Below are 13,845 nucleotides of genomic sequence, written 5' to 3'. Positions count from 1 at the left end.
GTCAAAAAAATTTAAACAATCCACAACACATTTTTTTATACAAATTACTACTCAAAGAAAACATCGAATCCAAGTGGTTGGAGGTTGATTTTAACCAAAACAAGAGATGGGGTCGAAACATATATTTAACCAAAACAAAGAGATGGCTTTTTGGCAATTTTGTAACCAAAACAAAGAGATGGCTTTTTGGCAAAATAATTTCAAATTAGACATTTCATCTGACATACAACAACATGGTGTATTTATCATAGCTTCATTGGAACAGGTTTTCGTGCAATAAAATTTTCACGCAGTTTCACGCGGTTTTGGATCTCAGCTGTCCGATTATAATTGAATGGTTCAGATTACAAACAGTTGATTTTAGTAATATATAATTTGGACCGTCTGATTTTAATCTAATGGCCGATATCGAAAATCACGTGAAACTACGTGCAAAATGGACTGCAGCAAATCCAGATCCCTATTCATTCACTTTTTTTTTTCTTCTTTTTTAAGTGTGTTTTGTTCTTTGTGACATATCACCCATTTGATTAAGAAAAACAAAGATATAATATAAGAAAAAAAATTGAAGAGGATCCAAATTCATTTAGAAGATGAAAAATAATGTTATATTTAAAAAAAAAAGTTGGCTAAAAAAAGTTTGGTCAAATTTATCTCTCGAATTGGTTTAATATTAGTTCTCTATTTTGCTTACAAAGCATTTGAGACTTTTGATGTAATTTTTCGGTATTATAAGGTTTTTCTACAAATAATTTGAAACAATTTTAGGACAATTTTCTCTCATATACTCTCATTGTGTTTTTACTATATTTTATCCTTCTCTCTTTATTGTTTTTATCCCAAAAAAAAGAAAAGTATAAAATTGTCACAAATTAATTGTGCAAATATCATTACTCCCAAATTAATGCAATATTTGCTTATAAAAAAAAAAATCCAAGTTGTTCATTCAATTGAGTTGCAACATGGTTAATTTATTAATATAAGAGAGTTCAATATATCTATATTTATATATCTTTATAAACTTTGACATGGTTAATTTGAGTTGCAACATGGTTAATTTGACTCTTTCTAAAATTAGGATTACGCTTACCTGAAAAAAAAAATTACACTATTAAAAATTTGACATGTTCTCTTATTGTTATCCAAGTTATACATATGACAGGTTTTACAAATAAAGTAGAAGTGTTTGCGGCTCGATTTAGTTCGGTATTAAGTTAATTTGCTGTTCAAACGACCAATAATATGCATATCGGTTTGAGTTGGATGTACATGCTTTAAGATAATTTCAATTCGAACCAAATCATTAAAAATAGGTTGATTAATTGGATATACTATACTAAAAATAAATGTGCAAAAATATTTGAAAAATTTGTCATATTAATTAAAAAAAATTCTTTCAAAAAAATCAATCATATCATATTATTAATAACATAAGGCATCAAGGTGTGCTAGCATGCTATTTGGTTTTTTCTTTTTTTTTAAAGGAATCATGATATTTGGTGTTTGGTACATTTTTCTTAGAATTGGAACTACCTAAATCTTATAAAATCGGCTTGTAAGGTGAGAATTTTTTACCAATTTTTGCCTAAACCGATGAATAGTCTCTACCACAAACAATGAATTTAATTTTTTCTTTAAAAAATTAATGAAGAAATATGACAAACGTTAACAACAATTAAAAAGAATACACGAGGTCAATAAATATAAGGCACAATTATAATTGTACGTATTTTTGTAAGCGCAACTCGGTTGGTAACTGACGGGATCAATATTGATTTATATGGATTGATGGTGGTTCTGCAAAGGCACAGAATCGCAACCAAGTAATAAAGTATTAAGTTATCGTTTTTCATGGAGATTGTGCCAAACACTTTCGAAAGTAAGTTACATGTCAGTATTAAGTTATCGTTTCGCTTATGAATTTAGAAAGTAAAACTGTTTAATAAAAATAAACAATCATATCCTTTCGAATGCAAAACACTTTACTTTATAAATTCCTAAGCGAAACTAGTAATTTTGGCAAAATCCTTATAAAAACGATAACTTATCACTTTATTACTTAGTAGTGATTCTGCACCATCAAACTATAAATTAACAATAGAAGAGGAAGAAATTAAACAACCCACAATACATTTTTTATATACAAACTACCCATCAATCCAAGTTGTTCATCCAATTGAGTGTAATAAATAGTACTTTTAAACTACCCACAATATATTTTCTCATCCTCCTCTGACCTCAGCCGTCACCACTTTTTCTCTTCTTCTTGATCTATCAGAGAGGGATGATTTAGGATCAATTTAGGTCTAAAATCACCACTCCAAATTATTTTTCTTTCTATTTTAATTAAATAAGTGTGATTTCCACATATATTTAGTATTTCTTTGGTTTGTTTTTGTGATTTCATCATCCTTTATTTTGATTTTTCCGTCTTAGTGCAGAGTATTGTCATCCCGTCTTGGTACGGTGTTCATTTGTTTCAGGTTGAAGGATTAAGGTTGATTCAATACAGATCCAATCAATGATTTTGGTGCCATCAACGCTACATATCCTGAGACATGAATATTCCGGAAACTTCAATATAGTCAAATATGTAGGCTTATGCAATATGCCGTTTTATGCTATTAACACGGATGTTGTGAGTTTGTTCGCAGATTCATCCTTTTTGTTTTTAGTTATTTTGAATTTGTATTGTATCAATGTACTCTTATCAATTTGAATGAATAAATACCTTTTATTTAGTAAAAAAAAATAGTACTATTTAACTTTTATATAACTTTTATGAATCAGTTAATTACTTTATATTAATTTTTTTGACTAAATTACTTATATTAATAAAATTATTTATGTTTCCAGTCAGTTAATTATTATTATATACTCCCTCCGTCCCAAAAAGAATGACTCAGTTGACCGAAACACGCATGCCAATGCATAACTTTGGCGACTAATATCTTTAATTGTATAATAGTAAAAATTATAAAAAATTGATATTTTGAAAATACTCATCGAGACGAATCTAACAACATCTTATATGTTAATATTTATTTTTATTTATTAGTAGAAAAATATGGTCAAAACAATATATATGAATAGTGCATATATTCAAAATGGGTCATTCTTTTTGGGACGGAGGGAGTATATAACTAAATTTGACTCATTCTAAAATTAGGATCATGCATATGTGGCATCTCTCAACTACTCTATCAAAACCTTGACATCTTCTTTTATTGTCATCTATATCATGTTACCTGCGAGATTTTACAACAAACAATGAATTTGATAGGAAAAAAAAAAACATGGCAACTGATATCAACAATTAAAAAAGAATAGTCAAGAAATATAAAGCATCATTAAAATATAATTTAACATTATGTTTTCTGTTAATTTATTGGTGCATGCTGGTTTTAATGTTTTATGAATAATCTTATGAAATATTATCTTTGGCCTTTTTTATAAAAGACAATTTATTTTTTAAATTCATTTAATAATTGATGTATTTAGTCTATAATATAGACTAAATATATCTTTTATTTAATAAATTTATAAATTTAAAAGTGAGATAAGAAAATGAAAAAAATAATATGAAAGTAATTACTATACATAAATAAACTAAAGGATTCAATATATGAAGATGACACAGATAGTGCTCAATATTAACAATCCTTGAGTAAAAAAATTGAATTAATCGCCAACACATTTTTTATATACCTACCCCCCAAAAAAAATATTCCATTTTACCTCTTTTATTATTTATCCCTACATTAAATCAAATTACAAATCGGAAAACATAAAAAATGAGTTTTCAACATTTAACCGGAAAACTTAAACTGAACATTTTTCGGAACACGCTATCTAAGTTTTCCGGTAAAAAATTGCAAACCAGAACAATTAAAAAAAGAATTCCGGAAAGTAGTTAGGCACGGTTCAACTGTATGGCTAAACTGAATATTTTTCGAAACACTTTACCTGTGTTTTTCGGTAAAAAATTGCATACCAGAATAATTGAAAAAAGAGTTCCAGAAGGTAGTTATGGACATTTTTTTTGGAAAACTTTACCTCAGTTTTCCGATAACAAGTATAAATTGAAACAATTGAAAAATAGTTTGCAAATATAATCTTAATGTTTGTTACTCTTTTGTATAGAACTATTGATAAATAACTAAATAAATATATTGTTAACTCTATAAATCCAGTTTAGTCTCTCAGATTTTCTCGCGACTCAATACAATCTGACAAAAAATATACTCAAAGTAATACTTCCGCCGTTCATTTTTAAGTGTCGTTTAGAAGATTTTTTTTGTTTCTACTTAATTGTCATTTTAATATTTTAATTATACATTTGTTCTCTCAATAACTTCTACTTCACATTTTCCTTAAAATTAACTCTTTCTTTCTAACTTTCAAAAAAAAACTCTTTCTTTCTAAATAACGAAATTCCATTTTTCAAAATGAGGGTAGAATAGGAAAAAGAAAGAAAGAAAAAAAAACTCCAACAAAAGATTGTGTAATCTCTATTTTCGGCCTCACTTAGGTTCCTATCAATTATCCCCGAATTTCAGGATCACCTTCGACCTGATTGACATGTTATTCACTTGGAGGTTAATTCTTCCACTATTTTGATTGGAGAACTTTGTGTTAAAACGACACTTAAAAACAACGTAAAGAATATTTGATATTTTCTTATAGGAACTTTTTTTCTTTCTAACTATGGGAACATATTAATCTCTTTTAAAATTAATAGATTGATTAATTTATTACTTGTTTGAAAATGTTAATGACTAATTTATATATTATTTTTTATCAGAAAGTAAACTCAACAAAAAAACAAACAAATGTTGAGATCAAATTGAGTCTCTTTTCTGGTAAATTAAAGTATCTACATGCGTAACTACATAAACTAATGTGTCGAAATAACTAATACTTATTTAAAAAATTGATATCGCTTAGCAAATATATATATATATATATATATATATATATATATATATATATATATATATATATATATATATATATATATATATATATATATATATATATATATATATTATTTGATAATTCTTAGCAATTATATTTTCATACACACTAATAAGTGATTGAATCCAAAATCAAATAGTTAAGAGATCGAAGACCAAATTGAATTTTTAACAAATTATTAATTGGAACAAGAAATTAATGAAAAATAAATAAATAAATAAATAAAACTGATAAATTCTTTTTTTTTTTTGTTTACAATGTTACTAATGAGGATCGAACCTAAGACCTCATGTATACTACTCAACTCCCTCAAATGATAAATTCATTTATCATTGTAATAAGTATTAAACGATATTTATTGTCAAAAAAAATTAAACGATATTATAAAGTAATTAATAACTATAAACTAAAATTAATTTAAATTTAAATTTGTAATTTTAATTTCAAAAGTGTGAAAAAATGGCGGGGTTGTGGATGCTCCCACTAACCGTCAAAACCGTTCACAATGCAAGTGGAAACAAATATCCCATGTATTCAAACTACATAAACCCTTAACAACAAACCCAATAAAACACTGCCACGTCACAAAAACCAAAACAAAATCAAATCAAACCCTACACGTGTACAACTCCCTCCACTACCCATATACCCAACCACACAATAACACAACCGTCATTTCAATTCAAATTTTTTCTCACACCATAAATCAATCAAACTAAGAAGAATGAAAAAATTGAAAAATTATTATGGAAAGAGAATTTGAAAGAGGTTACATTAAAAAAGGACCATGGAGCAGTGAAGAAGATGAAGTGTTGTTGAAACATGTTAACAAGTATGGTCCTCGGGATTGGAGCTGCATTCGATCCAAAGGTCTTTTACCGCGAACCGGCAAATCTTGCCGGTTAAGATGGGTTAACAAACTTAGACCCGACTTGAAAACGTAATTTTCTTAACTTTGTTTTAATTAATTTCATTCTTTTGTTAATTAATTGTTGTTAAACTTAATTTGGACATCAACATTGATTTCATGTTGTTGCTGATTTAGACAAAACTTTGTGTTTATTGTTCTTTTACTCAATAGGCAATTTTTTGGCATAATTTCAAGGTGACAATTGTAACTATTGTACTAGATCGTTTTCGGTGTCTCTGTTTGTATCGATACTTCATAGTAGAAACTGTGTAACACGGACACTTATGATGGAATGTGTGTTTGGTTTCTGATACATGTGATTACATTTAAATAATTATTTTTCTTAAATTAATAACGGTGCTGATGCGTTAGTGTCATTTTCGGTGTATTGGTGTTTATTTTTTCTACTTAAAAAATGATTCTATTATTGTTCATGTATTGGTGTTTGTTTCAATTGTTTTGTTTTGTTTTGTTTTATGATGAAAGTTTGAAATGTGTGATTTGAATTGTAGAGGGTGCAAGTTTTCAGCAGAGGAGGAAAGAGTGGTGATTGAATTACAGGGGCAATTTGGGAACAGATGGGCAAAGATTGCTACTTATTTGGAAGGAAGAACAGACAATGATGTGAAGAACTTCTGGAGTAGCAGGAAAAAAAAGATGAAGAGGACATATCCAAGGACACCATCACCACCATCAAAGAAGCACAAAAACAAAGGAAAAACTATTCCTAATCAACTCAAAGTTGAAAAGGTTAAGTGGACTCATTTTCTCTTGAATTGTACAATTTCGTTCGGATAGTCCGCTTTTTGACCTCGTGTTTTAAACCTATTTTGCGAATTTGTAATATAAATTGTCTGATTAAAATCAGAGGCTAGAATTTTGTGTTGCGTGAATGCAGGCGTATCTCGATTCTCAGCAGGTTTAGTATAAGGGACTTTAAACATCTTTCAAAACATATTTGATCTAGTACATAAAAGTTGATAAAATTATGAACTTACTGATGAAAATGTCTATTTCAGGTTCCTGAAAGTGATTCCAATCACTTGGATGAAAACCTTACTCACCCAATTTCTTATATGGGAAACAAAGAAGTGTTCAAGATGATCAACCTTCCAGATTTGACAAAGCCAAACTACCTAGATTTGAAAAATGAACTTAATGCAGTTGAGGTTGAAGAAGCCACTCCACTTCACACAGTACCATCATTTGAGTCTTCATCAGGGTACAACTTTCCTCTACCCCCTGAATCACAAATGGACTTTCCACTATTCCCAGAGTGTCAAGACATTGTTCAAGAGCCTTTTTACCCAAATTTTATGGACATGTTTGAGCAGAAAAAGTGTTCAGAAAGTGTATGGAGTCAGAAGATTGGGACCAAGTTGCCAAGTTTTGGACTTGAAGGAACTTCTCAGAGTGCAAGCTCAAGCTGTTCCTTTAAGGACATCCCAACTGAGATATTTGAATACTTTGCTCAATAGTCATTTAGCTCTTTTTTTACATGTACCTTCTTTTCCAAGTATGCCAATGCATGAACTTGTTTCAGGTTTCTTAAATTTATGAAAGAAAAACCTGAAGATGCTTAATGTGATTAGTTGAAGGTTTTATATTTAATACCTTCCTATTCAAACTATTTCTATGTTTAATTACGAATGAATATCAGCGTCTTGTGCATTTTTTTCCTTTTAATCGTGCATAACTTGAACAAATTTTCTTTCAAAGATCGATCGTCTACATGACGCCTCAAAGAATTTGTGAACATGAAAACTAGTGGCTGCACAGGTTTACTATGAATTCCAAGGTCCTAATAATGAAAATCAATCTAAATTTAAAGGGAAAATATTCATGGCATTTATTTGCTTAACTCTTCAAATCAAACTTACTTTTCTCCACCCTCTTTCGCAACACCCCTGCAGCTTACAATCACACATATTTTAAATGTTGATGCATATTGTTTGTAACCAAATTGACCTTCATACATATGTAAAAAATTATAAACAGATCACATGTCAATATTCAAGCTTAGGACCACAATAAAAGCACATTAGTGATGAGAATTTTTGCAAACAGTAGATAGTAGCTGTACAATACTTTTGCAATCCCCCCAAAAAATAATATTTGTAAAAGACCTATAAAATAAGATACCCTTATCACAAAAACAAGACCAGTATCCAACATCTTTCACCAGCATAAACATAGCTGCTTATATCATCTTCGCGTCCAGATTGGAAAACGTTATTCCAAATTCAATATATCCAAGCCAAAGAATCAATAAAAGATAAGGAGTATGATCATTCATTTCCAGACTGTCTCATTGGCATCCGTGAATACTGCATTATGATGTTCTATGAGCAACTGAACAACCTCGATTGCACCAAAGTCAACTGGCATGCCGTCATCTAAAGGAATAGAAGATGTGTCTGTGGCTTCACCATCATCTGAAACAAGAGAAACAAGAAAACAAGATAAATGGTAATAATCTCCAATTAGCACTAGTTCAATGCAGACCAAGTTTTTGTTCAAAATAGAAGAAAAACAACAGTTAAACTAACTTTACTCTTCACAAGGAGTTGAGTACATAAACCAATTGATGCTTTCATTAGGAAGAAAACTAATTTTTTGGAAGGGTAATTTAAATCAAATTCTTTTAATGGTTTCTCTTGGGCATTCTTAGGCCCTTCTCCACCTTAAGTTATCTTCTGTGTGATCAGATCCCATATGGGCCTATCTTGGTCTTCTCAAATTGTCAAAATAAAAATTCAAGTACATTGTTCAGTGAAGATTATTATTATTCCATATAATTATGTTCTCAATGCATATAACAACATCTCTATCGCACACGTTATGACTTACAAGAATATAGTGGACTTTTTATCACAGCCTATATAATCAAAATTATATTTTCTGTCAATATGGTTCACTTTAAAATATTTGCATGTTTAGGCGTCATTTTTCATACCATAAAGCAAGTCCCAGGTAGTTGAACCAGGTTGTGGATCCAAGCTCTGTTTGGAAGGATTTTCTGACATTTGACTCCAGTATTGACGATAAAATTCAGGTCTACGTTCCTGTTGCCACATGATAACAGGTGCCATTTCCATTGCAAGGCTCCGAGAATCCATCTGAAAAAAAGTCCACAGTGTTGAACATGCTGATCAAAACCAATTTTTATGTAGAATCTGACAAGTGAAAACAATGTGATTGTTCTTAAGCTTAACTGGTTGATGGGAAAATAAAAACAGTAAACCACCATGATGATTGTATTCAAGGAGTGATGAAGGTTACTAAATATGAAACTTGAAAAACATTGGTAAAAGAAGGAGAAAAGGAAGAGCAGAATAGGAGAAAAGTATGTTACTTAACACACAAAATCTTTCAAGAAGTTAAAACAAAATTACAACGTATTATTAAGGTACATAAACTTGTCAGTGACATAGAGATACAAATCAAACAATGAAACCCACAATAAGACCATTAAAAGAAAGAGTAAAGTAAACTAGGAACCAATCCTATACTGGAGAATATAGAGAAAAAATAAATTAATTGAAAACACTGCCATATAGATAACTGTATTCTGCTTTCCAAACATGTCTAGCTATATATCAGGTTCCTCACTATGAAGGAATTGGTAGTAAGGTTTGTGGTTGAGAGGTTGGGTTGATTTGAAAGAAAGAGAATTCTGATTTTGAAATAAACCTGTATTCTGAATCATACTGTGCAAATGACTATGCTCCGAGACTTATGTTTTCAACCTGGGAGGAGTAGACTTAATTTTGGGAATCGAGTGGGAAAACCGTCATCATGGATTGGGGGCAGAAGACTATCAGTTTAAAGGAAATGACTGATTTATAACACTGACGGAAAGATATAATTCAACCTGCGAGTGGGAGAGACACAATGATCTGTTAAGCCATGCCCTGTACAAAATTTTGAAGCAGCACTGTGCAGTCTTCAAAGAGCGGAGAGGGAGTAACTTGAGGAGATTTTGCCACTACCCTAAGATCATGACCACCTTGATAACCTTGAGTTCAGGGTGCAAACTAGTAAGTGTCCGTCCTTATCGCTATGCTTACCACCAAAAGGAGGAGGCTAACAATAGGGAGGATGTTATCTGAGGGATTAATTAGGCATAGCACTGGTCTGGTCACTTCTTGATCCCAGTTATTCTTATAAAAAATAATGGGACTTGAGAACGTGTTGATTATAGGGCACTAACTAAGGAGATGATGCATGATATGTATCCTATTCCAATGATTAATGAGTTGTTCAATGAACTGGATGGTTTCGGTAGAAATAAAGATTCGGTGCTGAATGGCTTGAGAGATTAGCTCTGAGCGTTTTGTACAATGATAAAACTATACGAAGGGAGTCCCTTGACAATAGGGCCTAAACTGTCCTATGACAATAGAGTGACGAGCTGGCTATAATTTCTGCTCATGGAGAGGATACTGGTCTATCTATGGTATAGGCAATCGTGGATTATACAAGGTTCTTTGGACATTGATGTTAAAGATGCAGGGGTTCTTTGGACACACGAGCTATTATCCAAGGTTCATTGAAGACTTTGGCAAGATTGCTCAGCCACTGACTGCTTTCAGTGGGAAGGAAGGTTTAAGCCGGAATGTCCAGCAGTGGACTTTTCAGCAGCTCAAGCAATGCTTGGCGTCTTTTAGTGTTAGCTCTACCAAATTTTACAAGAGTAGACGCTTCTGGCAAGGTGTAGAATCAGAGAGAATCTTGAGAGTTTCTAAACAGGAATTATGAGAAAATGAATTTAACTATTGTGATCAGTTACAAACCCAATATATATTATAGGGCTGAGACAGAGAAGTTACACCATGGTTACAATATAGTTGCAATACAGTTGTTTGACAGCTCAGCAAGAGATACAATAATAGAATGAAACCAGTTACAGAAGTCTCCTACCTTATTGAGAAGTGACTTCTGGCTAGCACGGAGCAAAAGTGCGGTTATAAACTCCAGAGTCATATAGTTCACACTAGAAAGCCTCTTAAGTATGTTTCTCATGGAATATATATTGGATCGAGCCCCCTTGATCTCATTATAAAGCTCGAATGTGGTCAGTGGTTCAGGAAGGCTAGCAAGATAATATTTTACAAGAGCTGCTACATCAATAGGATTTGAGCCTTCTGGCACTGAGGCAGTTGAATCTGCAACATGCAATTATTGAGGCGAATATTGCACTGTATAAGTTGAATGATATATAACCTATAAATTACTGAAAGAATGATTGAAATACCTTGGTTGTATAGGGAAACCAACTGCTGAATAGCCTTTTTGTCGCCTTCAGATTTAAAAAGATATGGCAGATTCAATCCTACATATAATTACAATTGTGGAATTACTACTGGATTAAAATAAAACAATAAGAAATAGAAAAGAAACATGGACTGATACATGGATATCGAGCGTTACACTAGAAAAACCTACCTGAAATTATAAGATAATCTGCACAATTGACTAGTATCTGAGGAATAGGCTTGCTGCTATCTTGCCTCTGTACTGTAACTTCAATAGGAACTCCAAATACTGGGGTCAAGATGATAAATGGTTAACTAACATAATGCAGTTGGGCACAATTTTTCAACCTAGAAACAAAGCATGCTACACTGCTATAGATCACTTAAAAGTTATGTAGTAATAAAAAAAAAACGTTATGGGAAATGATCCCAAGATTTCTTGTTAGATCAACAGAACTACTTCTACATAGTTAGCAAAAAAAGACTCTGAATAATAGTTCTACATAGTCGCCGAATGATTTAGATGCCTGAAAAGAACTGCTCACTTGTTCAATTATATGGTTTGAGATACTTACCATCAGTTCTTGCAACTCCCTGCAAAAATAAAAATAACAACATTTGAGAATGATCTATAATAGTAAATATAATACGTAACAGTAAACCAAATGTCATTTACCTTCTGCCATCTTTCAATGTCTGTCAAGATAGTCTTACTCTTTTGTGCTGTTATCTTTGCGACCTGAAATAAATGATAATTATGCCAAATCAAAGAAAGAAAAAATAAAGAATCTGAACATCAAATTGGTACAGTAGAAATATAATTAGTTCTAACTTGGTGTATGACTAGCGGTTAAAGATATAGGAAGAATGAAATGAGAGAACAGGAAAAGAAAAATAGAGAAAATGATTATGTAATGTCGAGTCACTTCGGAGAAGGCATTCCCTTAAACCAAAGAAAAGTATCAAAGCCAGTAATAATAAATAATAATAAGACAATGTATGGCTTGTATTTTAGCTTCAAATTTAGTTGATATATTTCATTAACAATAACAAAAATGGCAGTGTTTTCATTATATTACGTAGTTCAAAATTTTGCTATCTCTAAATGATGAAAGAAAAGAAACCTACCCATTATGCACTTACGTCCTAAAAAAGAAGTATACATCTCAATCCTAAATCATTTTCCTAACCACATTACCTCTTCAACCTTGGATTTCCCAACAACCACCTTATCTTTTGTCCCTAACAAACCTTTCCTTAGGAATGCACCAGTTGTAGCAGCAGCTGATATCATTCGATCCTGTACAGCATGTCTTGTAGATGGCTCCTGAAGAAGTGCCCACCGACTTTTGACTGTCCTCCCAACTCGCCCGGCCACTTCAGCTACATTACTCTTTGTATCCTTTGTGACCTCGCCAACAAATGTTCCCGCTGATTCCTTAGCTTCTTTAAGCTTGACCCCTGCATTAAATTTATACTTAAACAAACATAGACACAAACAAAAATCGTACAGTAAAAAAGAAAATGAAAAAATGTGCACAGATTTAGTGAAATGTACCTGAAGAAGAAAAGAAACCAGTAGCCTTATCTTGCCACTGAGGTGAGGTTACAGAAGGCATGGAACCTGAAGCTAGCAACGAGATCAAATTCAATGGGCAAATACAGTTGAAACTCGAACCTGTCTGAAGTAGAAAACCCATAACAGACGAGTAAGTCAAGAACAGTAATTCATAAAACGTCATCATTTTCACTTAAATTAAATAAACATCTGTTTTTAAAAATCATAAAATAAAACAATTTAAAGGGCACTCTTAGTCTAAACTAGACATCTAATGAAAAATCCAATATATTGCCGCACCATCCGACTTTTGTAAGGCATTCTAAAATTGATGGTAGTACATACAAAAACAGCAGTCTCTCATTGGATGTCTGTAAAACCCATTTACGCAGACAATATAGTCCATTAAGGTCCTATTTAAATAAACAGCTTAATTAAGCGCTTGTAGCATAATCACTTATCATATAAGTTTTGGTGTATAAGTTATATCTATAACAAACAATAAAATAAAGTCAAATTGTTTTATTGTAAGCTATAAGTTGTTGTTATAAACTATCTTGGAAAAACTCATAGAAATGAGCTGAAAACAACTTATGAACATGTATAATCTGTTTTCATATAAGCTCTTTCGAAAAATAGCACCGGTGCTTACGCCAGTCAATAAGCTCAAATAAGTCAACCAAAACAGTCATAAACTCCAAATCAAATCAAATTAAATTTGTTAAATTAAACATGCTTATCATCAAGGAAGATTATAAACTTGAATAAAATCAAGAATCAAAGAAATGAAAAAATATTTTATAGATTTATACATAAAAATAGTCAAAGTGAATCATAGAAAAATCTAAAAATAATCACAATTAACAGATAATATTATATGAACAACAGTTCTTACTTCTTGAGCTATAACAAATGAATCATGAATCAAAATATGTAATGAAAAACCCTATATGTTCATGAAAAAGTTACAGAGAGAATCTCGATCAAAAATTACCAGAGAGAGAGAGAGAGAGAGAGAGGAGGAATCTGAATAGGACTGGTCTGACGAAGTCGTTAGATCGATCAAGTAACACCAAAAACTATAACGGCACTGCTTTTGTCTTTCACTGCTACTTTCTTTCTTTTTTGTTTTTTTGGAATAA

At 31.3% G+C, this 13,845-nt stretch overlaps 2 protein-coding genes across 5 annotated transcripts; one reads left to right on the top strand and one right to left on the bottom strand.

Annotated features, from left to right (window-relative positions):
• The first annotated feature begins 5,723 nt into the window (after positions 1 to 5,723).
• LOC123922088 (probable transcription factor MYB58) lies at positions 5,724 to 7,365 on the top strand. The gene is made up of 3 exons (XM_045974833.1): positions 5,724 to 5,917; positions 6,400 to 6,637; positions 6,907 to 7,365. Exons 1-3 carry the CDS (start codon positions 5,724 to 5,726, stop codon positions 7,363 to 7,365), a joined length of 891 nt encoding a protein of 296 aa, XP_045830789.1.
• A 470-nt stretch (positions 7,366 to 7,835) lies between these two features.
• Positions 7,836 to 13,845, bottom strand: LOC123921676 (uncharacterized Rho GTPase-activating protein At5g61530). Of its 4 annotated transcripts, none has more exons than XM_045974315.1 (10): positions 13,698 to 13,845; positions 12,704 to 12,827; positions 12,344 to 12,606; positions 11,822 to 11,884; positions 11,721 to 11,739; positions 11,336 to 11,434; positions 11,145 to 11,222; positions 10,811 to 11,055; positions 8,844 to 9,006; positions 7,836 to 8,322 (listed from the first exon to the last, which is right to left on the bottom strand). In XM_045974315.1, the coding sequence occupies exons 2-10, from the start codon at positions 12,762 to 12,764 to the stop codon at positions 8,180 to 8,182; spliced, it is 1,134 nt and encodes a 377-aa protein (XP_045830271.1). In that variant the 5' UTR covers positions 12,765 to 12,827; positions 13,698 to 13,845; the 3' UTR covers positions 7,836 to 8,179. The 4 variants fall into 4 exon arrangements, with proteins under 4 accessions (XP_045830271.1, XP_045830273.1, XP_045830274.1 ...); XM_045974317.1 differs by having other exon boundaries at positions 12,704 to 12,828; positions 13,703 to 13,843; XM_045974318.1 differs by having other exon boundaries at positions 12,704 to 12,832; positions 13,699 to 13,818.

The sequence above is a fragment of the Trifolium pratense genome, linkage group LG4, assembly GCF_020283565.1.
Source record: "Trifolium pratense cultivar HEN17-A07 linkage group LG4, ARS_RC_1.1, whole genome shotgun sequence".
NCBI lineage: Eukaryota > Viridiplantae > Streptophyta > Magnoliopsida > Fabales > Fabaceae > Trifolium > Trifolium pratense.
The sequence above is the reverse complement of the archived record's forward strand: the minus strand, read 5'-3'. Positions and strand labels throughout refer to the sequence as shown.

Excerpts from the sequence above, each read along its gene's own strand:
- LOC123921676 (XM_045974315.1), bottom strand. The coding sequence starts at position 12,764 with ATGCCTTCTGTAACCTCACCTCAGTGGCAAGATAAGGCTACTGGTTTC. Across the intron at positions 11,885-12,343 it reads GGAAATCCAAGGTTGAAGAG|GTCGCAAAGATAACAGCACA; the intron begins GTAATGTGGTTA and ends CATTTATTTCAG. Across the intron at positions 11,223-11,335 it reads AGATTATCTTATAATTTCAG|GATTGAATCTGCCATATCTT; the intron begins GTAGGTTTTTCT and ends AATTATATGTAG.
- LOC123922088 (XM_045974833.1), top strand. The coding sequence starts at position 5,724 with ATGGAAAGAGAATTTGAAAGAGGTTACATTAAAAAAGGACCATGGAGC. Across the intron at positions 5,918-6,399 it reads CTTAGACCCGACTTGAAAAC|AGGGTGCAAGTTTTCAGCAG; the intron begins GTAATTTTCTTA and ends TTTGAATTGTAG. Across the intron at positions 6,638-6,906 it reads ATCAACTCAAAGTTGAAAAG|GTTCCTGAAAGTGATTCCAA; the intron begins GTTAAGTGGACT and ends TGTCTATTTCAG.